Raw genomic sequence first — 27,964 nt, forward strand, 5'->3', positions numbered from 1 at the left:
CGTCTCGTCATCCAGCCACGCCTCCTTTGCGTCTGCTTGGCCCCGCCCTTGACGTCGTGGGTTAGTGGCGCCGTCTCTGCAGCCGCTCCCGCCACCTGGGAGTGAGACTGGGAGTATAGACACCGGTTCGGCCACCTCCGCCGCCGTAGGCCACGTGGAAGGCCAGCGCGCCGCCCAGCTTGGCTGCCCCGCTCCGCACGTGGTCCCCGACGAGTCCTGTGGCTCACAGACTACCTGCGCTCTCCGCGGTAATACGGCTCCGGCTCCATGGCGGCGCTAGTACTGGAGGATGGCTCGGTCCTGCGGGGCCAGCCCTTCGGCGCGGCCGTGAGCGCCGCCGGGGAAGTGGGTAAGCCCCCGGTTTAGGCTCCCCCGCCCCCTCTTTCCTTTGCCCCGGGTCGCTGCCCCGAACAGCCCCCTGCACCCCGGCCCGGACCGTGTCTGACGTGCCCCACCTGTCTCTCCCCAGTGTTCCAGACTGGCATGGTGGGCTACCCCGAGGCGCTCACCGACCCCTCCTACAAAGCCCAGATCCTGGTCCTGACCTATCCGCTCGTGGGCAACTACGGCATCCCTCCTGAGGAGGAGGACGAGTTCAGCCTCAGCCAGGTACGGCCTCCCGCTCCCCGCCGCACCTGGCTGCCCCGGCTCCGCGGGCGGAGAGCGAAGTGCAGCTTTCCCGGGAGAGCGCTAACAGCGCACCTGCAGCCTCGGCTGATGGGGGGGGAGCCTGGTGAGGGGTCTGCGCCCGCCTTCAAGAACCGGGGTCTCTGCCCTTCCGGCCCCTTAGCGCGCATTTGCGGAGCCCCGGCCTCGGACCGTGGAGGGGAAACCGGCCGGGCCCGGAATCGGAGCCCTCCGGGCCCGGGCGGCGGCAATTCGGCTGATGATGCTGATAAGGGCCCGGTCTTCTCTTTAGAATCTATGCAGAGGGCGGCCGCCACACCCATTTCACTTTAAATATTTATGGACTGCCTATGAACTTGATACCCCTGCTGGGTGCTCCGGGAAAGGGATGGGGGGAGTGCCCTTTAATTCTAAAACTAACTAACTCATCCCCTCCGCGGGAAGTTTAACCGGGCAGTTATCCGACTTACTTTACAGATAAGGAAATTCTGGTCTAAACACTGTTCACTATCGCTTAGATAACCCTCGGATTTGGTCTTTCCACCCTCCCGGCCTCCAGAAGCTTTTGGTGGAAGGGGGACGGGAGCCAATTGTACGGGCTTCCGGAGTGGGTGTGTGGTGCCGGGTTTGAGTTATGAACAACCAGCCTAAGTTTAAGAGACTCAGGAAAGTGTTCGGGTACTTGGCCTTTGAGCTAAGCCTCTAAAGGGCCGCAGCAAAGCAGGGGGCGGAGGCCGCTCACCTGAGGAGGATCGGAGCCGAGGCTCGAAGGCAGGAAACCATTGGGTATCAGGAGTTCCCTTTTACGGGGGCAGTGCTGGGTGACTTGGTTAGAATAACCGATTGCATCCAGTCATATAAATAAGGCCTCGAGAACCGGACTTCAGAGTAGTGTGGAATGGCCACTAGATAGTGACAGGTCAGAGCAGTGGTCCTCCAGTTCACTGCCCCTCAGAATGTGGGGGGCCGGACTAGAGTAACAACAAAACCCCACACTCTGTCTCCGCCCCTCGGCCCATTGGCCATAACCTGGAGGGCACATAAACGTCTGAGAACCCCTGGGATAGATAGAGCACTGGGCCTGGCCGCAGGAAGGTCCCATGTGGCTCCGGACTAGTGGGTGACTCTGGACCCCTGGTGGAGAAAAAAGTGGCAAACCACTCCCCTACTTTTGTATGGAAAACGTCCCAGACGGCTTTGATGGGCTGTGCTCACAAAAGAGGTGGACACAACTGAGCTGCTGAGCAACAATTGAAGTTTGTTTGAGTTGGGTAGTGTTATTAGCTGTAAATACAATAGAATAGTGTGGGAGAGGGGCTGAGAAGCTCTGTTGGAAGGTGGAATGACTAATTATAAAGCTCATGTATTTACTTAAAGCTAGAAGTGCCAGTTTCTCCTACTTTAATGACCAAGTCATTCCTTTAGGAGTCATGAGAGTTTTGGGAAACTAAAAATCTAGAACTGATTTCTGGTTTTCCAGAATAGCATTCCCCAACTCTCTTACTGTCTGTTATTTTCTGGCTTAATTATTGTTTCTAGCTCTTTTTTGTAAGATGTTTCTTTTGTCACTTGGAGATGTTGCCATCCTGCTTTTGCCTGAGCTCTTCTTTGGAAAGGGTTCCCAGTTTTCTTTTATAAAGTCCCCTCCATCCTTAAAGAGGGGCCCTCACTTGGCTTTGCCATAGAACATTCCACTGTTAATGCCTGAGTAATGTCTTTTTCAGTCCCAAGTGAACTGAATGTTTCTCTTTGTTATATTTCATTTCAGTCCATGTTTCTTGTTTAGCAATTTTATTTTTCATGTCTTACAAATTATGAGCATCTCTAAGGCAAGGAACTTCAACATCTCCAAATTATGCCAATTTTCTAGGCGCCCTGCTAAATGCCGTACAGTGTTCAGAGAGTAGTAATGATTGCTATCTTACGGCATTTTTCCCACTGACTCTTTTGTAGTGGTTTGAGTCATCAGGGATTCACGTGGCGGGACTGGTGGTGGGAGAATGCTGCTCCACACCCAGTCACTGGAGCGCCACCCGAACCTTGCACCAATGGCTAGAGGAGCATGGCATCCCTGGTCTTCAAGGTACTAGAGGGGAAAGTGCTGACAGAGCAAACATTGTGTGCTGGAGCTGGGGCGAATCAAGAACTGTCCTTAGGGGGAGATGGGATAAAATTGGGACAAGAGATCTGAGGCTGAGATATAAAGGGATCACTAGGAAGAAAAGGGCCTGAGGCTATGGAAGGAAAGGAAGTCTGGGCTCTGGGGCAGATGCTAGGATTTGGATCTAGGTCTAGGACTTGGATCCCAGTGGAAGTAGTTGTGTCATCCTGAAGGGGAAGTTCACCCCCGAAGTCTGAATCTTTGCAGAGCTATTGATTAATAACTTGATCTCCTGGTCTAACAGGAGTTGATACAAGGGAACTGACAAAGAAGTTGCGGGAACAGGGATCACTTCTGGGAAAGCTGGTGCAAGATGGGATAGAGCCTTCATCTCTACCATTTTTGGATCCCAATGCTCGAGCTCTTGTACCTGAGGTTTCCATTAAGGTATGGATTATTGGGGGATGGAATGGAGCTCTGGTGTCACCAGGGCTAACTTTGTATCAGTTATGCCATTAACAGTTGTCCAGAAAACCACAGATTTTCTCCCTTCATCAGGTTTCTCATAGACTTTAGAAGTTGTGTAGTTCCATCTCTCAGAAAGACCATCTCCTTGAACTCCAGAACTGTTTTGGTTTTATCTTGGTTTCTCCGTCACCTTGCACATAGATGCCTAATGTTAGTTTTGTTTTTTTTTTTACATATTGTATTCATATTGAAAAATAAAACAGATTATATTATCTCAAAATACAGTTGCCTACAGGTGGGCCTTGAGAACAGGGAGTAGTAAACTTTTTAATTTGAAGAATGGAAAGGTTGTGAAATATTGGGGAAAGTAGGCTGATAACTGCTATGGTAGCTCTTAAAATGTTACCTTTCCTATCCTTAGGAACCAAAGGTGTACAATGCAGGGGGGTGCCCAAAGATTCTTGCCCTGGATTGTGGCCTAAAATACAGTCAGATCCGATGCCTATGCCAGCGTGGAGCTGAGGTCACTGTGGTGCCCTGGGACTACAATTTAGACAGCCAAGGTGAGTGGAGCAGTGACTAGGAATCACTGACAGTAGCCAGAGCTAGTGGTTATAAACTTGCAGGGGATTCCTGCCCTCAGGAAGAATGAGATTTGTTCTAGCAATAGTGTCTTTGTTGATGCCATATTTTCTGCCCTTATAGATTATGAAGGGTTGTTTCTAAGCAATGGTCCTGGGGATCCTGCGTCTTGCCCCACTGTGATAGCTACACTGAGCCGTGTCCTCTCTGAGCCAAACCCCCGACCTATCTTTGGTATCTGCTTGGGTCATCAGCTGTTGGCCTTAGCCATCGGGGCCAAGACTTACAAGATGAGGTGAGATGTTTGGAAAAGGGTGTGTGCCTCTAGGATGAGGAGGGATGGGGATGGAGCTTGGGGTTAGTGCCATTAGAGAAGGACTTTGAAATGCTTGGGGAGGGGTAAAAATAAGTGTCCTGGCAAGGCGAGATACTTGTTAAGGCAGGTCAAGTTGTGAATTGGTGTTCTGGCTGATTTCTCCCACAGATATGGTAACCGTGGCCACAACCAGCCATGTCTACTGAAGGGCTCTGGACGGTGCTTCTTGACTTCCCAGAATCATGGCTTTGCAGTGGAAACAGACTCTCTGCCTCCAGGCTGGACTCCACTCTTCACAAATGCTAATGATCATTCCAATGAAGGCATTGTCCACGAGACCCTGCCCTTCTTCAGGTGGGGGCCAGATGTGGGGCTGGCTGGCATTTGTGTCTGGTGATTGCTCCAACAAAGGAGCAGTCACTAGACAGAAGAGCTTTCATCCAGGATGGGGGTTGAGGGTGGTGATGAAGGATAGATTGGCAATACTAGAAACTAAAATAATGGCAGTGTGCTACTCCCGGCTCCCCTTCTACAGCGTCCAGTTCCATCCTGAGCACCGAGCAGGCCCCTCTGATATGGAGTTGCTTTTTGACATCTTCCTGGAGACCGTGAAGGAGAACAGGGCTGGGGGCAAGACAGGTGGGGGGCCTAAAGGCAGACAAGATTGGATGGGGGTGGCTCTGGGATGGGAATAAATGTGGGTGTGACTAGAGAAACTGGTATGGTTTGAAGGTTCTGGGACTAAGCCACAAAGTGATTGTTTCATTTTTTTTTTCCCTAGTGGAAAAAGACTAGGCTGGAAGTAAGGGAATCCAGGATCTAGTCTTTGCTATTCTGTTACTAACTCTGTGATTTGGGACAAACTCCCTTTTTTTTTTTTTTTTTTTTTTTAATCTTTCAGGGCCTCAGTTTCTTCATCAGTAAAATTAGGAGGCTGAAGTAGATAATCTCTGTAGTCCTTTTAACTCTAAGTTTCTGTGACTAACTGTTCTTATCTTTTTGTAGTTCATGAAAGGTTAATGGAGCGACTTTGTCCCTCTGGTACCCCCACCCCGAGAGACAGACCTCCATTTCCCCGAAAGGTGCTGATCCTGGGCTCAGGGGGTCTCTCCATTGGCCAGGCTGGAGAGTTTGACTATTCCGGCTCTCAGGTCAGGCTCCCCTTTATTCTTTCTTCCTTCTGGTGTCTGTGTTACTCCCTTTTCCCCAGTTGTCCCCTCCCCTTCCACTTCCTCATCCCACCCTAGAGTGGGCAGAAAGTATAAGAAGAGAGGGGCTGAATCTTGAGTGTGCCTTTGGGATGAAAATGACTCAGATTTGGACAAGTGTAGGTGGATGATGAGGAAGAGTTGGAAGGGAATAATGTTACTAGGGAGTGTTAGGGAACAGTTGAAGATTGATACAAAGGTAGTTTGGCCTCTGGGTGATGACAAACTTCCTACAATTTCAGGCAATCAAGGCTCTAAAGGAGGAAAATATTCAGACACTGCTAATCAATCCCAATATTGCCACAGTGCAAACTTCTCAGGGATTGGCAGACAAAGTCTACTTCTTGCCTATTACCCCTCATTATGTGACCCAGGTATTGTGGTGGTGGTGCTGGGGAGAGGGTGGTGGCTTGATGGTTACTGCTTTGGGAGTCTGAGCTTTATGCCCCTTGCCTATCAGTATGCAGTATTTGCCCCCTTCCACTTCAGGTGATTCGTAATGAGCGTCCGGATGGGGTGTTACTGACATTTGGAGGCCAGACAGCATTGAATTGTGGTGTGGAGCTAACTAAAGCGGGGGTTCTGGCCCGATATGGAGTACGTGTCCTAGGCACCCCTGTGGAGACAATTGAGCTGACTGAGGATCGGCGTGTTTTTGCAGCAAAAATGGCAGAGATTGAAGAATACGTGGCCCCAAGTGAGGCTGCAAACTCCCTGGAGCAGGTATAGTCCTGGGCACTATTTAGAACCTTCCCTTTTTCCTTTGGGCAGGGGTAGGAGGTGAAAGCTTGGGCACTTACCTATGTTCCACCTTTTTTTTTTTTTTTTGCTTTAGGCACAAGCTGCTGCAGAGCGACTGGGGTACCCTGTCCTGGTGCGTGCTGCCTTTGCCCTGGGAGGCCTTGGCTCTGGCTTTGCCTCCAGCAGAGAAGAGCTTTCCTCCCTGGTGGCCCCAGCCTTTGCTCATACCAGCCAAGTGCTGGTGGACAAGTCTCTCAAGGGATGGAAAGAAATAGAGTATGAAGTGGTGAGAGATGCCTACGGCAACTGTGTCACGGTAAGTTGTGTCGGGGAGGGATCCCCACATTTCTGGACAGTCTTTGGATCAGTTGAGCTTAAGGGGAGATGATGGGAAGACTTTAGATATTAAGGAATCAGAGGTAAAACCTATATTAGATTGTGTCCCTGAGACTAGAAATAGGGGAGGGACTCTCAGAAAGGATCCCTTGGATTGATCATTAATGCTTTTCTTATGTTGACCCTTAGTGCAACCTCTTGTCTTTCTAGGTCTGTAACATGGAGAACTTAGATCCACTGGGCATTCACACTGGTGAATCTATAGTTGTGGCCCCAAGCCAGACCCTAAATGACAGGGAATACCAGCTGTTGCGACAAACTGCTATCAAGGTGACCCAGCATTTGGGCATTGTTGGGGAGTGCAATGTACAATATGCCTTGAATCCTGAGTCTGAACAGGTAAAAGACCCTGTGTCTTAGAACTTTGCATATTCCTCTGCCCAACCAGCCACCCAAACCCAACTTTCCTGAGATACATTTCATTGGCTATATGTCCTCTCTCCCCAATTCCACCTCCTCCACCTTCCATCTAGCAAAACCATAGGGCCCTCAAACTGTAAGACTATTGAGGCCTAAAGAAATGGGGAGTCTCAGATCCCCGAGTCTTCTTGCTGAGTTGTGTAGGCCTTGTGAGTTCTTTTTCTCCTGCTGTCCATTTCAGGGAGGACTTTGCGCTCTCTCTCTCTCTCTCTCTCTCTCTCTCTCTCTCTCTCTCAATTAATCAATGGGGATATTGTCCTCCTCTTTCCTAATCTTTCCGTAATATAGCCAGGTAAAAATAGCCCTGCAAAGCTTCCCTAGCCAACAAGATCCTGGGCTTCTGAGTTGGACTCAGCTTATTTATTCCTTCTACCTTACATACTTTTGCAGTACTACATCATTGAAGTGAACGCACGACTGTCTCGAAGTTCAGCTCTTGCCAGTAAGGCTACTGGCTATCCTCTGGCTTATGTAGCAGCCAAGTTGGCTTTGGGAATCCCCCTGCCAGAACTCAGGTATGAGGTGTAGAGGGAGGGATTTGAGGATGATGGAGGATGGGAATGAAAGTACGCAATCCTTTTAGACAGAGAAGATGAAAAGAGTATCCTACGAGAGTTATGGGAATATCAAGGGGCATTGTTAGATTTTCTCTCCACCTCTCCCTTGGCCACTGCTTCTCAGGAACTCAGTTACCGGAGGCACAGCTGCCTTTGAACCCAGCCTGGATTACTGCGTGGTTAAGGTCCCTCGCTGGGACCTCAGCAAGTTCCTACGCGTTAGCACACAAATTGGAAGCTGCATGAAGAGTGTTGGTAAGAAATCAAAAGACCCCATTTCCTGATAAGCATCTGTTTTAGCATGACAGTACACCTCAGCCTGAGTGCCCTTTTAGCTCTGTGAGGGCATTTTCCATAAAGAATATGTCCAGTGTTTCTCACATGTGGGTGTACTTCTTTGCCTTCTCCATGGAGCAGCAGCAATTCAAGGAATTCTGTAGGAACCCTTCTCTTATGGAGGAATTCTAACAACTTAGGTGATAGCTGAAACAGAAATCAGAAACAAGATATAATCCACAATACTTGTGATTCAGCTTAATTAGTTGAAACGAGGGCAATCAAAAGACTTGGCTTACTGTTTAATAGCATATCTTTTCTTGCTCATTCATAATGGAAATTTCTTATTTTATGTTTATTACACTATTTAAAAGCAAAAAAGACACCTTTTTAGCAAAACTAGGTTCATATAGCAAGTAAAAATCAAGCATCAGGAGTAGAAGTGGGATTTTGCTAGATTCTGAAATGACTTTTTTGAGTAATTTTGGGAAAATTAGCAGTTGTAATAGTAATTTTATAAGTAGCAAACCAAAGCTAGGGAGCACAGTGGATAGAGCACAGGGCCTAGAGTCAGGAAAACCTGGATTCAAATCCAGCCTAAGACAAGTAATAGCAGTGTGGCCTTGAGCAAATAAATCACTTAATTTCTGTCTGCCTCACTTTTCTCATCTGTAAAAATAGGGGTAATATTTACATCTCAGTTTTGTTGTAGGAATAAAATCAGACTATATTTGTAAAGCATTTTCCAAAGCTTAAAGTTCTAAGTAAATATGAGCTCTTATTTTTTAGCCAACTCTATGGGAGTTTGTCCTATGTCAGCAGTACACATGCAGAACTTGAAATAGATATTGTAAAATATTAGGAAATAATGGAAACAAAATGACATTGTAATAGGAACAAAGTAATTGGATAAGATTCTTCAGTGTTTTTTGTGGCGATTTTAGACTTCCAAATATATACATAATTTAGACAGTGTGGTCACATATAAAACTGTATTAAACTTTAACCCAAAATGGCTGAACTGGGTGTCTTTGTAAAACATTGTGGAGAGGCCTTGTAGCATTGCCAGGCTCAGAAGCAGACCTCTTGAGTTCAAGGCCCTCTTCTGCCACCTCTCTGCTGGGTGACCTTGGTAAAACTAAGTTGCTGATCTGCCCTGGTAGAAGGAGTTCCTACACTGATGAAATCACAGCTTTGGTCCCTGTGTCATTCTCCCCCTGCCACTCCCATATCCCCCTCGGCAGGGCCTCTCTCCCGCATCCCCTCTTATCCTTGTACTGTGGCCTGCCTGAGCACTTCACAAGTCTCAGACTCCCTTCCTTCTTCACTCCCCCAGGTGAGGTCATGGCTATCGGACGTGGATTCGAGGAGGCATTCCAGAAGGCATTACGCATGGTGGATGAGAATTGTGTTGGCTTTGATCACACGGTGAAGCCTGTCAGTGACATGGTGAGAGGGCACCCCCCCCCATCCATTCTAATGATAGATGAAACCTACTCTCGTTCCCTAGTGTTAGCCTATCACGGATAGCGCCAACTACTGACACTCCCCGGGACCTAGTTGGGTTGGTGACCTATGCCAGAGGCAGCCAGATGGCACAGTGGATAGAGTGCCAGCCCCGGAATCGGAAAAGTCTGAGTTCAAATCCAGCCACAGATATTTACTATCTATGTGACCCCAGGCAAATTACTTTATCTCTGTCTGCCTCGGTTTCCTTAACTGTAATATAGGAATAAAAATAACACCTACCTCTTATTGTTGGGTGGATCAAATGAGATAGTATGGGATACTATTATACTCAGTGGTTGTTAACCCAGTGCCTGGCCCATAGTAGCCATATAGAAGTGCTTGTTCTTCTTCCTTCATGGAATATCTTGATCTTATGTTCAGTATTCTTGCTCAAACCTTAAACTCTTTTTTTCCAACTCCCCTTACTCTCAACCCCACCAGGAGCTGGAGACGCCAACTGATAAGCGGATCTTTGTAGTGGCAGCTGCTCTGTGGGCAGGATACACCATAGACCGACTCTATGAGCTCACTCGCATTGATCGGTGGTTCCTTCAGTGTATGAAGCGCATTATAGAATACACCCGAAAACTAGAAGGATACCGTGGGCAGCCCTTGCCCCCCGACGTGTTGCACCAGGCCAAACGCCTTGGCTTCTCTGACAAGCAGATTGCTCTTGCAGTGCTCAGGTCAGAGTCAGGGATTGTTAGTTGGATTAGGGAACCTTGGAAAGGGGCAGCGATGTGGGTGTTTTTTGGTTGGTTTTTGTGAGGAGAAATCTGAAGACTTCAAAGTCTTTTCTTTGGGAAGGGGGCTAATTAGTTGGTTTGAATTGTTATAAGTTTTCCTTTCTAATCTTTGCCTTAGAACACTTTTATGGACCACTCCTTCTATGCCCATTTCCGACCTTGCTTTCTCTCCAGCACAGAGTTGGCTGTCCGAAAACTACGGCAGGAACTGGGTATCTGTCCGGCAGTAAAACAGATTGATACAGTGGCAGCAGAATGGCCAGCTCAGACTAACTATCTGTACCTGACTTATGGGGTACCACCCATGACCTGACTTTCCATGCTCCTCATGTCTTAGTCCTGGGCTCTGGCGTCTACCGAATTGGCTCCAGTGTTGAATTTGATTGGTGTGCTGTGGGCTGCATCCGGCAGCTGCGCAAGGTATAGGCTTTAATAGAAACTCAGGATTAGATCTCCTTCCTGTTTCCATAATGCCTAACAAATGAATTGTGCCCATAATTAATTGGGAAGGAGATTCCTTCTCACACTTACTTAATGATGATTGATTACTACCCAAGCTACTGTTCTTAGCTCTGCCATAGGATCATGTTACGTATTTGGAGGTCATCTAGTTCAGCCTTCTACCGTGTAGGGATGCCTGTTGCAGCATTTGCAGAAACATTTTGAGTCATGGTGACTTGTTAATTGTTGAGGCAGCTTGTTCCATTGTCTGACAATTATGGGGGAGGGCAATTCTTGGACCCTGAAGCTCAAAGAAACTTTTTGTCTCTATCTAATTCTCCTTCTTCCTTGATACCCCATAGTTGAATAGTATTTCCTTTCATGTCTGAATATCATTTCCATATCTCAGATGGGGTATAAGACCATCATGGTGAACTACAATCCTGAGACAGTCAGTACTGACTATGACATGTGTGACCGACTCTACTTTGATGAGATCTCTTTTGAGGTAAGGGAAGGGAAGAAAAGGTCAAGGTTAACTTGCTTTATTGGAATTTTTCTGAGCTTCAGGAGGTGGGCAGATGGCGACTGTTCCTTGACTCCTCCCATCTCGCCCTCCTGCAGGTGGTGATGGATATCTATGAGCTGGAAAACCCTGAGGGTGTGATCCTCTCCATGGGAGGTCAGCTGCCCAACAACATGGCGATGGCTCTGCATCGGCAGCAGTGTTGGGTTCTTGGAACCTCCCCAGAGGCCATTGACTCTGCTGAGAACCGATTCAAGTTCTCCCGACTGCTTGATACCATTGGCATCAGCCAGCCTCAGTGGCGAGAGCTCAGTGACTTGGAGGTAGGCCTGGTGTGGGGGCTGCAAAACACAAGTGCCTCTTGGTCTGAAGAGCACTGCCTGACTTTGTTGCTCTTCTTAGTCTGCCCGCCAGTTCTGCCAGACTGTGGGGTATCCTTGTGTTGTCCGTCCTTCTTATGTGCTGAGTGGTGCTGCCATGAACGTGGCCTACACCGATGGAGACCTGGAGCGCTTCCTGAGCAGTGCGGCTGCTGTTTCCAAAGAGCACCCCGTGGTCATCTCCAAGTTCATTCAGGAGGCCAAGGTTGGTGACAGCAAAGAGCAGAAATGTCTCTGGTCCTCCCCCTCCCAGGTGCTGCCTTTTCCCACCTCTGGGGGCTGCCAGGTGCTGCCTTCCTCCCCTCCCCCCCACGCCTTCTCCTGTGTCATGAGGCACTGATTTCGGTTGCTTGGGGGTGGTATTTGGTAGGGAGAACTGTGATACTGCATGGTCATTCTCTCGTTGTGGTCCCAGGAAATTGACGTGGATGCTGTGGCTTGTGATGGCGTGGTGGTAGCTGTAGCCATCTCAGAGCACGTGGAAAATGCAGGGGTACACTCGGGAGATGCCACTTTGGTGACTCCACCACAAGATATCACACCCAAGACACTGGAAAGGATCAAAGCAATTGTTCATGCTGTGGGTCAGGAGTTGCAAGTCACGGGGCCTTTCAACCTGCAGCTCATTGCCAAGGTAACAAGGTTGGAAGTGGATGTTAGAGGTTAATGGCTTCTTTACTGCTAGAGCAGAACTCTGGAGCTCAAACTTGGTCATGAGGAGCTATTGTGTTCTGTGCCTAAAAGGTTTGTGATTAGAAGGGGAGAGCATTTTGCCAGTATTCAGAATCTTGAAAGCTTGTAGTCATTGTCCTCTAGGCACAGAGAGCGGTCTTGCTGGCAGCTGTGGACACATACAATTCCAGGAAGCCTTACCCCCAGCCCCTTGGATATTTTAAGTCAGAAGCTGGCACAGGGAAAGGGGGCTCTATAGCCTGCCTGCTTGCCTTCATTTCGTTCCTTCAGGGCCACAATCAACAAGTTGATTGCAGAAAGAGGTAGTAGAGAATGGGGAAATAAGAGGCTGATTAACCAGCAGCAGCAGGTCCTGTTCCTTATGGGTCTTGGGTAATCATTACCAATTCTCTCTTCCCAGGATGACCAACTCAAGGTTATTGAGTGCAATGTCCGTGTCTCTCGGTCCTTCCCCTTTGTCTCCAAGACGCTTGGAGTGGATCTGGTGGCCCTGGCTACCCGGATCATCATGGGTGAGGAGGTGGAGCCTGTTGGGCTCATGACAGGAACCGGTGTTGTAGGAGTTAAGGTAAGAAAGAAGGGGGTTGGAAATTCCTAGAAGTTGGGGTTATGTCCTTTTTCATCCTGGCTATAATCAGCCTTCTGATTAAAATAACATTTCCAAAGAAATCCTTAAAACATTTTCCCCCATCTCACCCCCTCAGGTGCCCCAGTTCTCCTTCTCCCGCCTGGCAGGAGCAGATGTGGTGCTGGGGGTAGAGATGACCAGCACAGGGGAGGTGGCTGGCTTTGGAGAGAGCCGCTGTGAGGCCTACCTTAAGGCTATGCTAAGCACGGGCTTCAAGATCCCCAAAAAGAATATTCTGCTAACTATTGGTAGTTACAAGGTATGGTAATTGGGGTCAAACTAACTTGAAGAAGGGAGGAGATAGAGTTGGTCTCTGAAATGCTTTCTTCCCACCCCCTATTCCCCTCAGAACAAGAGTGAGCTGCTCCCCACCGTGAGGCTGCTGGAGAGTCTAGGCTATAGCTTATATGCCAGTTTGGGCACCGCAGACTTCTATACTGAGCATGGTGTCAAGGTACCTGCCATCTTCTCCACCACATTATTTCTCTTTTACAGTTGTATCCCACTTTTCTGCACCCCCACCCCGCAAAGGGGAGTTTTTGTCCCTTCATTTCCCAAGGTTCGCCTGGGGGGTGGGCGGGACAACAAATAATATAATTTTATGATTTTAAACGGTCTTACTGCAACATAACCCTGTGAGGCAAGTGAAGCTATTGTTTTACACATGAGAAAACTGATCTTCAGAATATAAGTGACTTACTTGCCCATTATCTTATAGTTAGAAAATTTCAAATTTCAACCTTGGTCTCCCTGAGGTTTTTGGCATATCTGCAAAGTCTGGATTCAAACTCTCAGGACCTAGACTACTTTAGATGGGACTCATTTCTGCATCATAGCTAAAAATAGAAACTTACCCCTGAGGGCTTTTCCATGGAGGTAATTGATTACCATTAAAAGTATTCCCTAATCTGCCTTTTCCCTGGGTACCACTTCATTTGGGAGAGGCTAACCTTGCTTTAAGTTATTTTGATGATCTATATTGGGCTTGTTGGGTATATAGGTCACAGCTGTGGACTGGCACTTTGAGGAGGCAGTGGAAGGTGAATGTCCCCCACAGCGAAGCATCCTGGAACAGTTGGCAGAAAACCACTTTGAGTTGGTGATCAACCTATCAATGCGTGGGGCAGGGGGTCGGCGGCTGTCCTCCTTCGTAACCAAGGGCTACCGGACCCGTCGCCTTGCCGCTGACTTTTCTGTGCCTCTCATCATCGACATCAAGTGCACTAAGCTGTTTGTAGAGGTGACTGGGACTTAAAGAATAATTGGGATTTTATCATGACAGTGCTGGCATTAAATGGCATTTCTGCTGAATAAATTGGGTGGCTGGAACCTGGGAAGGCAGACATCCAAATTGTAACATATCTTATTATTGTAACATATCTTATTATTGCCTAACTGGGAGGAGAGAAAGAAACTGGTTGGCTTCCATGTGTCTGAGGTTTGACTAAATACAGTCCTTTGGCAAACAAGTCAAACCAAGGTAGTACAAGGTATTAACAAGATAGTAAATGGGAAATAAAGGAAGGTAGATGAAACACAGTGAAGATCCACAGCATAAGCTTAGAGTGGTGGCTCTCAAAACATTCTTAGAAACATATTAATGGATAATTGATAACAGGGAGTTTAGTCAAACAAGTTACAACACTTCCATTGTTCTTTTTAAAGGCATCAGGTGTTTTCCACAGGAACTTATTTTCTTATAGATCTGCAGGGGAGCAGTAGCGAATGTATCCATCTCTCTTTTTGATGTCAAATTCTATTAAAACACAACACAATAAGGCTGGTCTAGAATCCTTATTCTGCCAGTAATAGTTTTGGACACTCCTAAAATCATCTTCCCTAAATAAAACTTGGTTGTCATCCACTTGCAGGCATTGGGCCAGATCGGGCCAGCTCCCCCACTGAAGGTTCATGTAGATTGCATGACCTCACAGAAGCTGGTGCGTTTGCCAGGTCAGTGGCACATTTCTGCCTCTACCTTGATCCCAACCTTGGCTAACAGGAGCTAGAATATATGGGACTAGGGTTGTGGACCATGCCTATCTCTACATACAGGCATCTTTTCTTTGTTTTCCCCATTTTATTTTTCCTCAGGGTTATTTCCTTGTACTAGTTCCTATCCTTTCTTATTGAAAACTCCAACTTTTCTTTCTCATCTAACTCCTCATTTTTATCTTTCTGTTGGGGGATGGAGTCTCACAAAAAAACTACTCAAATGCCTTTAACAGATTTTGTTTTCCTAGAGAGAAACTTGCCCTCTTCCTCTTTAACTTTTTCCAGGGCTAATTGATGTACATGTGCACCTACGGGAACCAGGTGGTATCCACAAGGAGGACTTTGCATCAGGCACAGCAGCTGCTTTAGCTGGGGGGGTCACTATGGTGTGTGCCATGCCCAATACCCGGCCTCCCATCATAGATGCCCCAGCATTTGCTCTTGCTCAGAAGGTGAGAGATCCCATTCAAAGAGAAACTACTGTTGACTGTGCTGTCCTCCTTGGTCAGCTTCCTCTCCTGGTAGATCTCTATTTTATTTTATTTTCCTGGTAGATCTTTTCATTAATCCTGACCCTAACTCCCTTAAGACACATTGAGGCCCCAGGCTCCCAAACTAATTTTCTTGAGGATATACTCAAGTAGCCCTGAGATATAAGGCCTACACTGATAGTTTATTATTGTCCTCCAGTTGGCAGAGACTGGGGCCCGCTGTGACTATGCCTTGTTCCTTGGGGCCTCATCAGAGAATGCAGGAACCCTGGGTGCTGTGGCTGGGGCAGCTGCAGGATTGAAACTCTATCTCAATGAAACATTCTCCGAACTTCGCCTGGACAGCCTTGCCAATTGGATGGAGGTGGGAAGTCTGAGACTGGGCTGAGAAGGTGGGAGGGTGGTGTTAAGATCATCAGAAGGGGGGAGTGGACCAGCTCTGGCAAGCAGTAGGATGAGAAGGGCTGCAGGAAGGACCAGGAGTACATAGCTGCCCTGCCCAAATGGCCCAAACTTAGCTTAGCATACCTTCTCTGTCCGTAGCACTTTGAGACTTGGCCACGCCATCTTCCTATTGTGGCTCATGCAGAACGACAGACTGTTGCTGCCATCCTCATGGTTGCCCAGCTGGCTCAACGGCCTGTACACATCTGCCATGTGGCCCGGAAGGAAGAGGTAAGAAACAAAAGGCAAAAGAAATTGTTATAGTGTGCGCGCATGTGTGTGTGTGTATGTGTTTGGGTAGGGGGGGAATAGAAGCAATGAGGCAATAGAAAAACTAGTAGTACAATGTAGAAAAATGGGACTGCAATCAGGATCTTTACATCTTTCTGGTAGACCAGATAAAATTCCGAAGTTTGGGGAATTGTCCCCAAAAGTTGGGCCTTTCTGAACTCCCTGTTCCCTTAATCTCCAGATCCTATTAATTAAAGCAGCAAAGGCACGGGGGGTACCAGTGACTTGTGAAGTGGCCCCTCACCATCTGTTTCTAAGCCAAACTGACCTTGAGCGCCTAGGGCCTGGGAAAGGAGAAGTCCGGCCTGAGCTTGGCTCCCCTGAGGATGTGGAGGCTCTCTGGGAAAACATGGCTGTCATTGATTGTTTTGCCTCTGACCATGGTAAGGAGAGGAGATCCCCATGCCCACTTCTTCCAGATGCCAGTTTGGTTTATAATGGGTTAGATATTCATTATGGTAAAAAAAATATGGGGGTGTTAAGCTCTTGATTGAGGGCCTAATGATGTAGAGGGGCTAGCTTCCCCTCTACTTTTGCCTCATTTCAAATAAAGAAAGACAAGCACCCTTCCCAAAACCACCTTTTCCAGTTCTCCCTTAAAGAGGAGCTGGATTCTGAGATGGGTCTGAGAATTCCCATAGGAAAAGCATTTGGGCCTTTCAACAATGATTCCTGTCTTACAGCTCCTCACACCCTGGAAGAAAAAACAGGATCCAAAGCTCCCCCTGGCTTCCCTGGGCTGGAGACAATGCTCCCGCTGTTGCTGACGGCTGTGAGTGAGGGCCGTCTCAGCCTGGATGATCTGGTGCAGAAGCTACACCACAACCCTCGGAGAATCTTTCACTTGCCCCCGCAGGAGGACACCTACATTGAGGTGTGTGGGCTTGGGTAGGAAAATGCACAGAGGAAAACAAGACCCTGGAGGCCTGTGGGAAAGAGGATGTCAGGGTTGGGGTGGGTAGTTTTGAACACAGAAGTTGGAGAGTATGCCCACTTATGATACCCCCCCACCCCTCCACCGTGTTTGGAACAGGTGGATTTGGAGCATGAATGGACCATCCCCAGCTACATGCCTTTTTCCAAGGCACACTGGACACCTTTTGAGGGGCAGCGAGTGAAGGGCACCATTCGGCGAGTTGTCCTTCGAGGGGAAGTTGCCTATATTGATGGCCAGGTATCTGAGCTCATGATTCCCGTCTCTCCCTCGATTCTTGGTCAAACTCTCCTAATTTCTAATTCTACTTAATTCAGATAATTCAATTGTTTCTCCTTCCATACCTTTACTTTCAGTCATTTAAGTCACATTTCATAGAATCTTAGAATTTAAAGGACCTTTGAGGCCATTATTTTCAATTTGGCATGCCAACAATTTTATCATCTGAGCAATTCATGATGGGAAACTTTCTCCATGCCCCTTCTTCCCCCACTCACCTCAATTCATCCTATTTCGATTTATTAGGAAATATTTTTCTCATTTTGAGATAAAAAACTGCTTTAACTGTTACCCATTCATTGATCACGAGTTAGCCTTGGGGGTCAACCAGAATAAGCATATTTATTTCAAAATAAGAACACTTATTTCAATGACAATCCTTTAACAATTTGCAGAAATCATTATATGAGATGGGTCTGCCTTTCCAGCTGCTTATACTCCTCAGGTTCAGGTATGACTTAGAGTTTAGCTACAGCAGCTGTTTCCTCATTGCTGAAGACCATCTGTCAGGTTTGCTGTGTGCCAGCAATTTCCAGGTGGCAATTGGATGCCAACCATTGGCTTTACAATATACACACATTATGAAGGCATTGACTCCCAACTCTTGGTCACTCTCCTGTCCTTCAGCTTACTCTGTTTCCGGAGTCTTCCCTCCCTAATCCTATTCTCATTCCCTCTTTCCTGGTCTCTTGTGTACAGGTGCTGGTGCTTCCTGGTTATGGTCAAGATGTGAGAAAGTGGCCCCAAGGTGCAGTGCCTCAACTGCTGCCCTCTGCTCCACCCAGTGAGAGCACCAAGGTACAGAGCCAAGGATATAGGTGGTCATGGCCAGCTGATTCAAGTGGGGCCACTGGGGCCTCTCAGATCTTTTCAAGATAATTTCAATTGGAAGACAACTTAAGGTCTTCTTTTCAAGATAATTTCAATTGGAAGACAACTTAAAGTCCTCTAATCTAACCTGTATTGTGCAGGTATTTCTTACATAGGTTATAAACCTCTGCTTGAAGACCTTCCTCCCTCCCCAGGCAACATTTCACATTTTGAACAGCTCTGATGAAGACTTTGCCCCCAAAATATTATTTCTACTTTTTCTTATATCTGCCTTTTGGGGCCATATGTCTGATTGTTCTTGTAAATAGTAGCCTCCCTTATTTAAAGATGACTATCATGTTTCCTCAGGTATTTCCTTTGCCAGTCAAAACAACTGATTCTGGCATGGCGGGGTCTCAGATCCCTTCACTGTTAAAGCCCCGCTCCTCTGGAGCACTACTTTGCCATTGCAGGAAACACAGAATTAATTAGAATTAATGGGGAGAATGGTGGTGCCTTTTGGAACAGTCGTGACTCACATAGAGTCATTTTTAACTTGAACCAAAAGCCACCTTAAACACACTATCATGTCATAAGCAAGAGCATTCTAAGGATGGTTCCTTAAATTTGCAGATGATATTGAAGATTGTTTTCTTAAGTGATGAGAGATAAGGGATATTTGTGAGAACAGTGAGTTTGATTTTCTTCAGGGAGGGGAAGGAAGAAGGAACTTTTGGTTGATGTCTCAAAAGGATAGACCCATATTACATTCACAGACTCCTGAAAGGCCTCGACGTGGCATCCCAGGCCTTCCTGATGGGCGTTTCCATCTCCCACCTCGAATCCACCGAGCTTCTGACCCTGGCCTTCCAGGTAAGAGTGCCAGTATTAAATATAGGGATGCTCTTTCCTCATTTCTTTAAAGACCCAGCATAGAGGAGTAGGTCTTTGGGGGCTCAGCATTTTTTCCAAATTGTCTAATTGCTTAACTCCCTAGTTTAAAGAGTCTCCCCACTCTAGCTCTTGCCCTTTCCCTGTTCTTGTTTCCCCATCTTATCCCCATCCTTTCTACCAAGATTGTTCCATTTTTTTCATCCTTGATTTTGGTAATTATCACTAGGGGTGATTGTCCCCTCCCTAGCTTCCCCTTATTCCTCCTCTCTTGTTACGGGCAGCTGTGTTCATCAGCCCAAGAGCCAGGACCCCACAAGGCAACAGAATGTGGGGTAAATCTGGGGCTCTTTCCCCATGGAGTGTCTCAAGTTGCTGTGAGCCTGGTCTTTCCATCTTGCATAAAAGCCATACTGTCATGGGGCTGAGGACTGAGGTTGGGGGAGAAGGGGTGGAAAAGAACTGCTCCCTATGAGTTTGCTTGGTCAGGTCATGTGTGTCTTTGTGTACATGTTTGTGTACTTATTGCAGAACAGAGCTACTCATTTCTTTTCCCTTTACTAACCTGCTATGGCTGCTTTGGTGTGAGCTGGTTTAACATTCACGATGTGATCTATAAGGATCCTGGGAGATAAATAGCTACTCTTGACTCCAACCAAAAACTTATTTCTGCCCTTTTTCCTTTGTAGCTGAAGAACCCAAGGAAAAGCCCTCCCGGAAGGCCGTGGAGCCAGGTGGGAAACTCTTTGTCTAGTGGAAAGTGGCAGGGCTGGTAGGAAGAAAGGGGAGGTTGAAGCAGGCCATGCTCTGACCAGTCACTCGTCTTGTCCCCTGCTGCAGATCTAGCAGGAACTCCTGATAGTTGCTGCTACCCTCCTCCAGTGCCTAGGCAAGCATCGCCCCAAAATCTGGGTGCACCCAGCCTGTTACATCCTCAGACCTCACCCTTGCTGCATTCTCTAGTTGGACAGCATATACTGTCCGTTCGTCAGTTTACCAAAGATCAGGTATCTGTCTTGGGGGGAGGTGGTACATTAGGAGAGTTCTGGGGTCTGAAGGGATTTGGAAGAGGAAATCTGAGAAAGTATTATCCCTGACTGACTCGTGGCCCTCTTCAGATGTCCCACCTCTTCAATGTGGCACACACCCTGCGGATGATGGTGCAGAAGGAACGAAGCATAGACATTCTCAAGGTCAGAACCAAAGGTGTGGGTCGGGGGGAAGAAGGGCTTGAGTTGCCTCTGATGGGAAGACTTCTGTCAGCAATAAGAGGGAGAATAGTCTGTCATTTTCACTTATGGGTCCTCATCACCATATGCGTATGGGATATTACAGCTTGTGATGTGTCTCTTCCCCAGAATATCACAAGAGATTAATGTTTATGTAGTGTCCTATGGAATATTAACCACTCTATCCCTTCAAACATACCCATCCTCATTTCTGCTTTGCTTACCAGAATCTCAGCCTAGCTGACTTAAGGTAGCTTTGTCATATTGCTGAAAAGGCAACCAGATCTTTCACCCCTGCCAGGGAGTATATACTTGTGAATTTCTAGAGAAAAAGTTTTAACCAAAAACTGATGGTGGGATTTCTGTTCTATAACAGGCCTGTGGGGCAAATACTTCTGGGTAGATACACCTTTTCAGGTTCTCTTAAATTACATACTGTGTAGACTTTCAATTGTCCTTGTGGCTAAGATGGAGCCTTGGGGAAAGTTATTGCCTTTGTATTCTTTGGGGTGAATCTATTTCCCATTTGTCCTTTCTCATTAGGGCAAGGTGATGGCCTCCATGTTTTATGAAGTGAGCACTCGTACCAGCAGCTCCTTTGCAGCCGCCATGGCCCGTCTTGGGGGCTCTGTGCTCAGCTTCTCTGAAGCCACATCATCTGTCCAGAAGGGGGAATCCCTAGCAGACTCTGTCCAGACTATGAGCTGCTATGCTGATGTCGTTGTGCTCCGGCACCCCCAGCCTGGAGCTGTGGAGGTAAGAAGGGCCAGGGGTTGTAGGGGAAGTAAAGAGATGCAGGCTTTTGGATTGGACCAGGGAGACTGGTGACCCAACTATGATTGATGATATTTATGCAAAAGACGGGATGGGCAATTTTATTGGCAATGTTATAGTCTCCACTTTGTTTTTAAGTCCTTTTTTGTTTAAAGTCTTCAACTTTGTATTGAGAAATTTTAACAAATGCAAATACATCTAGTATACCTCTGAATTGAGTCAGTCATAATAATGTACAGGCAACAATCAGAGTTAAGGTGCCTCCAGTGCTATCTAATGTAATCCATATATGACATGTACTTCTGGGGGTGGAATGTAAAGATGGCAGAGTAAAGCCAGGAAAGCTGCTCAACCTCTCCTAGTTTCCATGGAAAACCACAAGAAACCAAGCATCTGAACAGAATGAAATCACTCTCCAGCTCAAGCTAGAATGAAAAAACTTCAAGAAAGGTCAGTCTCACTAGGGTGAAAAGGGGGTTCAGCCCAGTTCAGACAGACTAAGAAAGCTGATGAGAAGGTCTATCAGCGTCTAATATCCTCAGTCCTGGCTCACTGGGAGAGCAGTTCAATAGGGCTGTTTCCTGAAAAGAGCAGGCAAAACTGCCCACTGAAACACAAGGGGCCTCTATGCTCAAAGCCAAGACTCAGAGTTTCACAGAAAACTTGGGGCAGCACCCACTTTTACCCTAGAGATCCACCTTAAAAGTAAAAAAAGAGAGACAATGTCAAAAGAAAAGGAAAGAAAATGAGCAAGAAACAGAAAATAATCTTGATCATAGAAAGCCACTATGAGGACACTGTGCACAGAAGAAATCTTAAAAAGTAACATATGAATTGGTCTCAAGCCCAAAGAGGCTTCTTGGAAGTGTTTATGAAAGATTTTAAGAGAGATAGAAGAAAAAATGAGAAAAGAAATGAGAGGTATGCATGAGTCAACAGCTTTAGATAGGAAGGAGGAAATTTGAAGAAAACAACTCCTTAAAAAGTAACCTTAATGTGCAAAATCATACATTAAAAACTATAATAGGGCAAATGAAAGCTAATGACTGAGGCGGCAAGAATCGGTCAAGCAAACAATAAAATGGAAGAAAATATGAAATACTTCATTGGAAGAAACGGCCAATATAGAAAACAGATCTAATTTTAAAATTATTGACCTACCTGAAGACCATGACCAAAATAAAAAGAGCCTAGATAGCATTCTTCAAGAGATCATTAAGGAAAACTACCCTGATATTCCAGAGAAACAGAGAGGGAAACTCATTGAAAGAATTCATTTATCATCTTTGGAAAGAGATCCTACAAGTAAAACTCCAAGGAACATCATTGTGAAACTCCAGAACTACAGGGGGAAAAATATTGCCGGACAAAAACAATTCAAATATCAAGGAGCAACAGCCAGGATTACAAGGCAGGATACAAGAGAAACACTAGGGTAAAAGGTAAGAGAAGGGATAAGTGTGATAGGAAATAAGGTATTGGGTGGGGTGGATAAAAAAAACTTCTAAGGACTGTGGAAAGAGCAAAAGTATATACGGGGAGAAAATAGGATGGAGGCAACTAGAACTAATCATAACTGAATATAATTCTGAAGTTCAGTGGGAATATTAATAGCATCTACTCCTTGGGATTGTTAGAATCAAATAAGATTGTATTTATAAAGCTCTTAGCTCAGAACCTGGTACAATGTATGCATTGTATAAATGCTATTTTTTAGATTGTTTAATTTACAATTAGTTTTTAGTCTCTTTCCTGATCTTACTGTAATTTTAATTGCATCATAATCTGACAACAATGCAAATATTTTTGCCTTTCTGCATTTTTGAGGTTTGTACACCTAATACATACATGCTCAATTTTTATGTAGGTGCCATGTACCTTCATAATTAATATACAATATAATACAATAATTAGTTACTAATAATAGTTAACTTCCCTCCCACCTCCTGATTCTGAAGGGGAAGGTTGAGGTTCCCCATTAATATATTTTGTTATTTATATCTTCATGTTACTGACTTAACTTCTAAGAATTTGGATGTTGGACATTGTGCATATATGTTTAATATTGATATTACTTCATTGTCTGTGGTGCCTTTTAACTAAGTTTTCTTAGCTTCCTTTCTTATCTCTTATAATTAGATTATTTTCGCTTTAGCTTTGTTTGAGATCAGGAATGCTATCCTTGCTTTTTTGTCTTCAGCTGAAGCATAAGATATTCTGCTCCAGCCTTTTACCCATACCTTGTCTGTATCTCTGTTTCAAATGTGTTTGAAAGGGTATGCAGCATTTTTCTTCAGACGATTTTTGTTCTTCCTTTTCCAAGCTATTTGACACTCACTTGCATGTCTATCATTTCTTTTTTCAATTTTTCTTCTACCTCATTTATTTGACTTAACATTCTTTATGAGCTCTTCCAAGAAGGCTCTTTGGGTTTGAGAGGTTTTACATGCAGGTATATGTCCTTTTCTGAGTTGGTGTTTGGATCTTCCTTGTCACTATGGTAGCTTTCTAGGTCAGAGTTCTTTTTTTGTTTCTTGCTCATTTTCTTTCCTTTCCCCACCCCACCTCCCCATTTTGTGGCTTTTACAGTTGAGCTCTGCTCTTGGGCCACCGGGGGCACTTGGGGGTCCCAAGGTTCCTGTGCAGCTTTGTGCCTTGGCTTTGAGCACAGGACCCCCCTTATGTTTTATGTTTTACTCACAGCAGGAAGTAGCCAGACTTCTTGATGTTGCCTGGCAGTTTGCTTTCTGTGCTGGAATTAGAAGCCACCCCTCTTGTCTGCTTTGTTGCTGTTTTATTGGACCAATATCAAGTCTTGGTTGTTGATCCATTGGGATCAAGACCTCCCACTGCTTTTCCCAGATACCATCTGAACTGGATTGCGTGCCTCTTTTCACCCCAGTGAGGCTGATCTTTCTCAAAGTCCTTCCAATCTATCTTAAGCTGGAAAATTGTTTCATTCCATCTTTTCTTGGCTCTGTCATTCTAAATTCTGTACAGAAGCTTGTCCTTCAAGGTTTTCAGGGAAACTAGAAGAGCTCAAATAGCTTCTTCCATCTTGACCACCCTCTTGATTTCTCCAGGAGTCCCTTCCATCTTGACCACCCTCTTGATTTCTCCAGGAGTCCTCTTTCCCTTTTTGAATCAGAGCATCATTTGTCCTTCTCCAATCTTGTGGTATCTTTCTTATTCTCCATGATTTTTCAATATCCTTGACAAAAACTTAGTCACAGTTCCTAGTTCTTTCAGGTCAGTATTGGAGGGTATAATTAAATTATCTGGACTGGGTACCTTGAATTCACTTGGTGCTGCTCTTTATTTATGTTGAACATTAGCTTCCTGTTAGTCATTGATATATCTGTCATTTCCTATGTAAAGGCCACTCTTTCTGAGAAAACAGAAACAAGGTGAGTCAGGCAGGCTTGCCTTCTCCCTGTTGTCACTGCTATCCTCCTATCCTGCCTCTTAGATCTTCTGTTTTCTCCCAGCATACTTAGCCAAAATGCCATTTGATTGTGTTTAGTGACCCCATCATTCAACCTCAAATCATTCTGAAATTGAAGCATTCTTCACTCCTTTTGAATGTCACACTATATTCATTTTCTGTTATTTGTCATTCCTTCTGTGGTTAACCCTACAATATTTAACATATTTATCAACAATGTAGATCAAGATAAAAATTGCTGTGCTGCTTGAATCTGTGAGGGGCAGGTAACACAGGATGAGTTGTCAGAAGTTCAAACTATCTCATTAGGCTAGAGCCTTGTGCTGGATATACTAAGATGAAAAGCTTGGTGCAAATTAAGTGTAAATTTTCATTTGGATACAAAAAAAAAAAGAAATCCGCTTTACAAACAGAAGAGGAGAGAAAGATGATTAGCCAGCAGGTGTTCTGTATGACCTCAAGTGGACCTCAAACTCTGTATGACTCAGCAGCTGGACATGACAGCCGGCAGCATGAATTTGATCTTGCCCTGCAATGAAAGGCATGACTTCCAGAAATAGGAAGGTGATGTAGACCTGGGTCAGGCCTCTTCTGGAGTGTTGGGTTCAGGTCTTGGCAGCATGTCACAGTCTGAATAGTGCTCAGAAATGTTTAACTTAGGGAAAAGAAGACTTGAAGACACCATGACTGTAATTGTAATTTAAAGTGTTGTTTTGTGGAAGAGACATGAGACATGGTTTTTGTTTGGCCTAGAGTACAGAAACAAGTAGGAGTGCAAAATCAATTTAAACTAAATATCAGACAGAGCCTTTGAACAGTTGTTGTTTAGTTATTTATCACTCTTTGTAACCCCATTCAGGATTTTCTTGGTGGAGGTATTAGTTTGCCATTTTCTTTTCTAGCTTATTTGACAGAGGAGGGAAATGAAACAAATGGTATTAAGTGACCTTCTGGGGGTCAGGTTAGTATCTGAGGCTGGATTTGAATTCTGGCCTTCCTGACTCCAGGCCCAGTACTCTGTCCATTGAGAAGTCAAGGGTGCCACCTCTTGGGGAGTAGTTAGTCTTTTACACTAGAAGACTTTCATTTGTTTAAAAAGATATTTCACTTTTTTATCTTTTTGTTGCCACTTAAAACTATGTTTAACATACTACATTAGTAGTAGTTGGGTATGTTGTTCTTTTGCTTTTACTTTATTTGTTCTTTGTCATTTCATAAATGTATACTTCCCTTTTTTCCATTATTCATTACAGTGCAGAATTTAAAGAAGTCCTTTGGGGGGGGGGCAGGTGGCACTTGGGCGCAGCAGCAGGCAAGGGGTTTCAAGAGGCCCTTGGGGGGAGGCAGAAGGTGAATATCTTCACCATCTCATCAAAGAACAAGGAAGCCAGTTTGGATAAATTGTAGCATATCCATGAGTCTATCCATACACCTCATGAGGCCACCTTGTGTTCCTAATGCACAGTTCTTAGACACTGCCCATAGTTGGGTGACCTGAGAGTTAAAACCTTCTCCAACCCATATTGTGCAGATTCATCCAGTTTTAGCCAAACTGCCCCTTTATCATTCTCTTGTTTCCTGGGTCTCGGTTTTTTCTCTCTCTAAAATGGGGGTGCTGGGCTAACTCACCTCTGGACCTCTTTCTTACTGTATGAGCCATAGTCTCCAGATTCTGTCCCTTTTAAGTGGTCAACTCAGGTGTCCCTATTTTTTCTCAGTTTCCTCAGTTGTTAGCACTCTTTCTTTGGTAACCACAAGAAAAGACTTTGTATTAATACATAATTACATCTTGTGTGTGTTGTCTTCTCTTCCACCATTAAAACGGAAAAATCACATAGTAGGATCACCACTTAGGAACAATTTTTAACTTTTCCTGAATAAATGTCAAAAACATTCTACCAGCAATGAAAGCAATAATACCTGTTTTCATTTGCATTACTTTTCATTATTATTAAATGTAGACAATTTTTTAGACTTAACATTTTGCAGTTATTCTCTAGAGAGTTGTTGATAAACTACTTCCCCAACATCTCTTGTGTAGCTTGCAGCAAAGCACTGCCGGAGGCCTGTGATCAATGCCGGGGATGGAGTAGGGGAACACCCAACGCAGGCCTTGCTGGATGTCTTTACCATTCGAGAGGAACTGGGAACTGTCAATGGCATGACGGTAAGAGGAAAGGCCCCTGGTGGATTGAGGTCTTCCCCACATCTTCAGCAGTCTCCAGCCTCCAAAGGGGCCCTGGGTGTCTTAGTGTGACCCTGATGAGAGTGACTTGGGAGACAGTCGTGGGGGTGGTAGGCTCTGAAGGAGATCCTGGAGCTCTTGCATCTGCTGACAGCTTGTGGCAGAGTAGCCTGAGTGAAGGGGCTGGCTCTCTTCCCCAGATCACGATGGTAGGAGATCTCAAGCACGGGCGGACGGTGCATTCCCTGGCCTGCCTACTCACCCAGTATCGGGTCAGCCTTCGCTATGTGGCGCCCCCGAGCCTGCGCATGCCGCACGATGTCTTGTCTTTTGTAGCCTCCAGAGGGACTAAGCAGGTGAGCTCCCCCACACTGCTGCAGTGCGGCATCCCCTCTGGGCCGGGGGGCGGGCTCCTGGCTGACTGGGCGCTTCCCTGCTTTCTTCACCCTTTCTTCTTTTTCCTAGGAGGAATTTGAGAGCATTGAGGAGGCGCTGCCTGACACAGACGTCCTTTACATGACTCGGATTCAGAAGGAACGGTTTGGCTCCAGCCAGGAATATGAAGCTGTGAGTGCTCAAGACAGGGGCATTGCTTGGGGGGGGGGGGTTACTTGGGGAGAAAATGTGGGGCCTTCTCTAGGGGAGGGGTCAAGGAGACCTTGAGCCCAGCCACCTTCCCTCCCTTCAGTGCTTTGGCCAGTTTATCCTCACACCCCACATCATGACACGGGCGAAGAAGAAGATGGTGGTGATGCACCCAATGCCTCGAGTCAACGAGATCAGGTGAGGAGGCTTGTGGGAAAGGCAGTAGAGGCAACTCTGGCTCCCTGAGGCCCTCTGGGATGAGGCCTTTCTTCTCAGGGCTGCCTGAGGGGAAAAGGTGTAACTGGGGACTCACTTTCTGGGAGCACCACAGTGACCTCTCACTTCCCCCCTGCAGTGTGGAAGTGGACTCCGACCCCCGGGCAGCCTACTTCCGGCAGGCTGAGAACGGCATGTATATGCGGATGGCCCTCCTTGCTACTGTATTGGGGCGATACTAGAGCCCAACTCTTAACAGCTGCTCTCTGCTGCTCCTGCCACTGGGCAAGGATTCCTGGTGCCCCCCAGGGGGGCAGCGTACTGAATGTGAGACTGTGGGGTGGCCCCAGACACATACAGACTTGCAAGCCTTTGGGCTGGAACTTCTCCAGCCTGGGGCTGGGGTAGGGTGCCAGGTATGGGAGCCTCCACCTCACCTCATCCTCAGCCCTGCCCCTCTCCCCCCTCACTAGCCTTTAAAGGTTTATAGTAACTTTTCTATTATCTGATCTCAGAGCCATTTCTTGGAATTAATAAACAGCTGAGCTGCCTCTATTTATCCTTTTTTTTCCTCCAAGTCTGCCACTCTCCATAAAGGAAAAGATTTTCTCATGGCCAAGTCTACACAGGACTAGGATTACTTAACGGAACTGTGAGGGCTACGTCTTCATCATCCCACATTGAGATACCCATTAATTCCAGACACTAGTGCTTCTTGGGGAGTTAAAACTCCAGGTACTCTGAACTTAGGGCACAAGTCTGTGAAAGGGTTTAGCTTTT

General features: G+C 46.1%; 1 protein-coding gene across 1 annotated transcript; it reads left to right on the forward strand.

Annotated features, from left to right (window-relative positions):
- The first annotated feature begins 136 nt into the window (after nucleotides 1-136).
- Nucleotides 137-27,739, forward strand: CAD (carbamoyl-phosphate synthetase 2, aspartate transcarbamylase, and dihydroorotase). The gene is given in 45 exon segments (XM_074300169.1): nucleotides 137-349; nucleotides 470-609; nucleotides 2,581-2,710; nucleotides 3,033-3,175; nucleotides 3,618-3,759; nucleotides 3,902-4,073; nucleotides 4,263-4,448; nucleotides 4,630-4,733; nucleotides 5,100-5,245; nucleotides 5,545-5,676; nucleotides 5,792-6,025; nucleotides 6,138-6,359; nucleotides 6,590-6,778; nucleotides 7,250-7,374; nucleotides 7,541-7,671; nucleotides 9,029-9,141; nucleotides 9,643-9,887; nucleotides 10,122-10,234; nucleotides 10,237-10,367; nucleotides 10,798-10,896; nucleotides 11,013-11,237; nucleotides 11,317-11,499; nucleotides 11,710-11,928; nucleotides 12,388-12,555; nucleotides 12,692-12,874; nucleotides 12,965-13,069; nucleotides 13,616-13,855; nucleotides 14,487-14,568; nucleotides 14,896-15,062; nucleotides 15,301-15,465; nucleotides 15,645-15,776; nucleotides 16,018-16,219; nucleotides 16,520-16,710; nucleotides 16,870-17,010; nucleotides 17,749-17,847; nucleotides 18,636-18,732; nucleotides 19,440-19,484; nucleotides 19,591-19,757; nucleotides 19,869-19,943; nucleotides 20,523-20,735; nucleotides 26,240-26,365; nucleotides 26,584-26,739; nucleotides 26,849-26,950; nucleotides 27,072-27,166; nucleotides 27,324-27,739. Coding segments are annotated over 45 exon segments (6,660 nt in total). The 5' UTR covers nucleotides 137-267; the 3' UTR covers nucleotides 27,427-27,739.
- The last annotated feature ends 225 nt before the right edge of the window (nucleotides 27,740-27,964 follow it).

The sequence above is a fragment of the Sminthopsis crassicaudata genome, chromosome 3, assembly GCF_048593235.1.
Source record: "Sminthopsis crassicaudata isolate SCR6 chromosome 3, ASM4859323v1, whole genome shotgun sequence".
In the NCBI taxonomy this organism is placed as follows: Eukaryota; Metazoa; Chordata; class Mammalia; order Dasyuromorphia; family Dasyuridae; genus Sminthopsis; species Sminthopsis crassicaudata.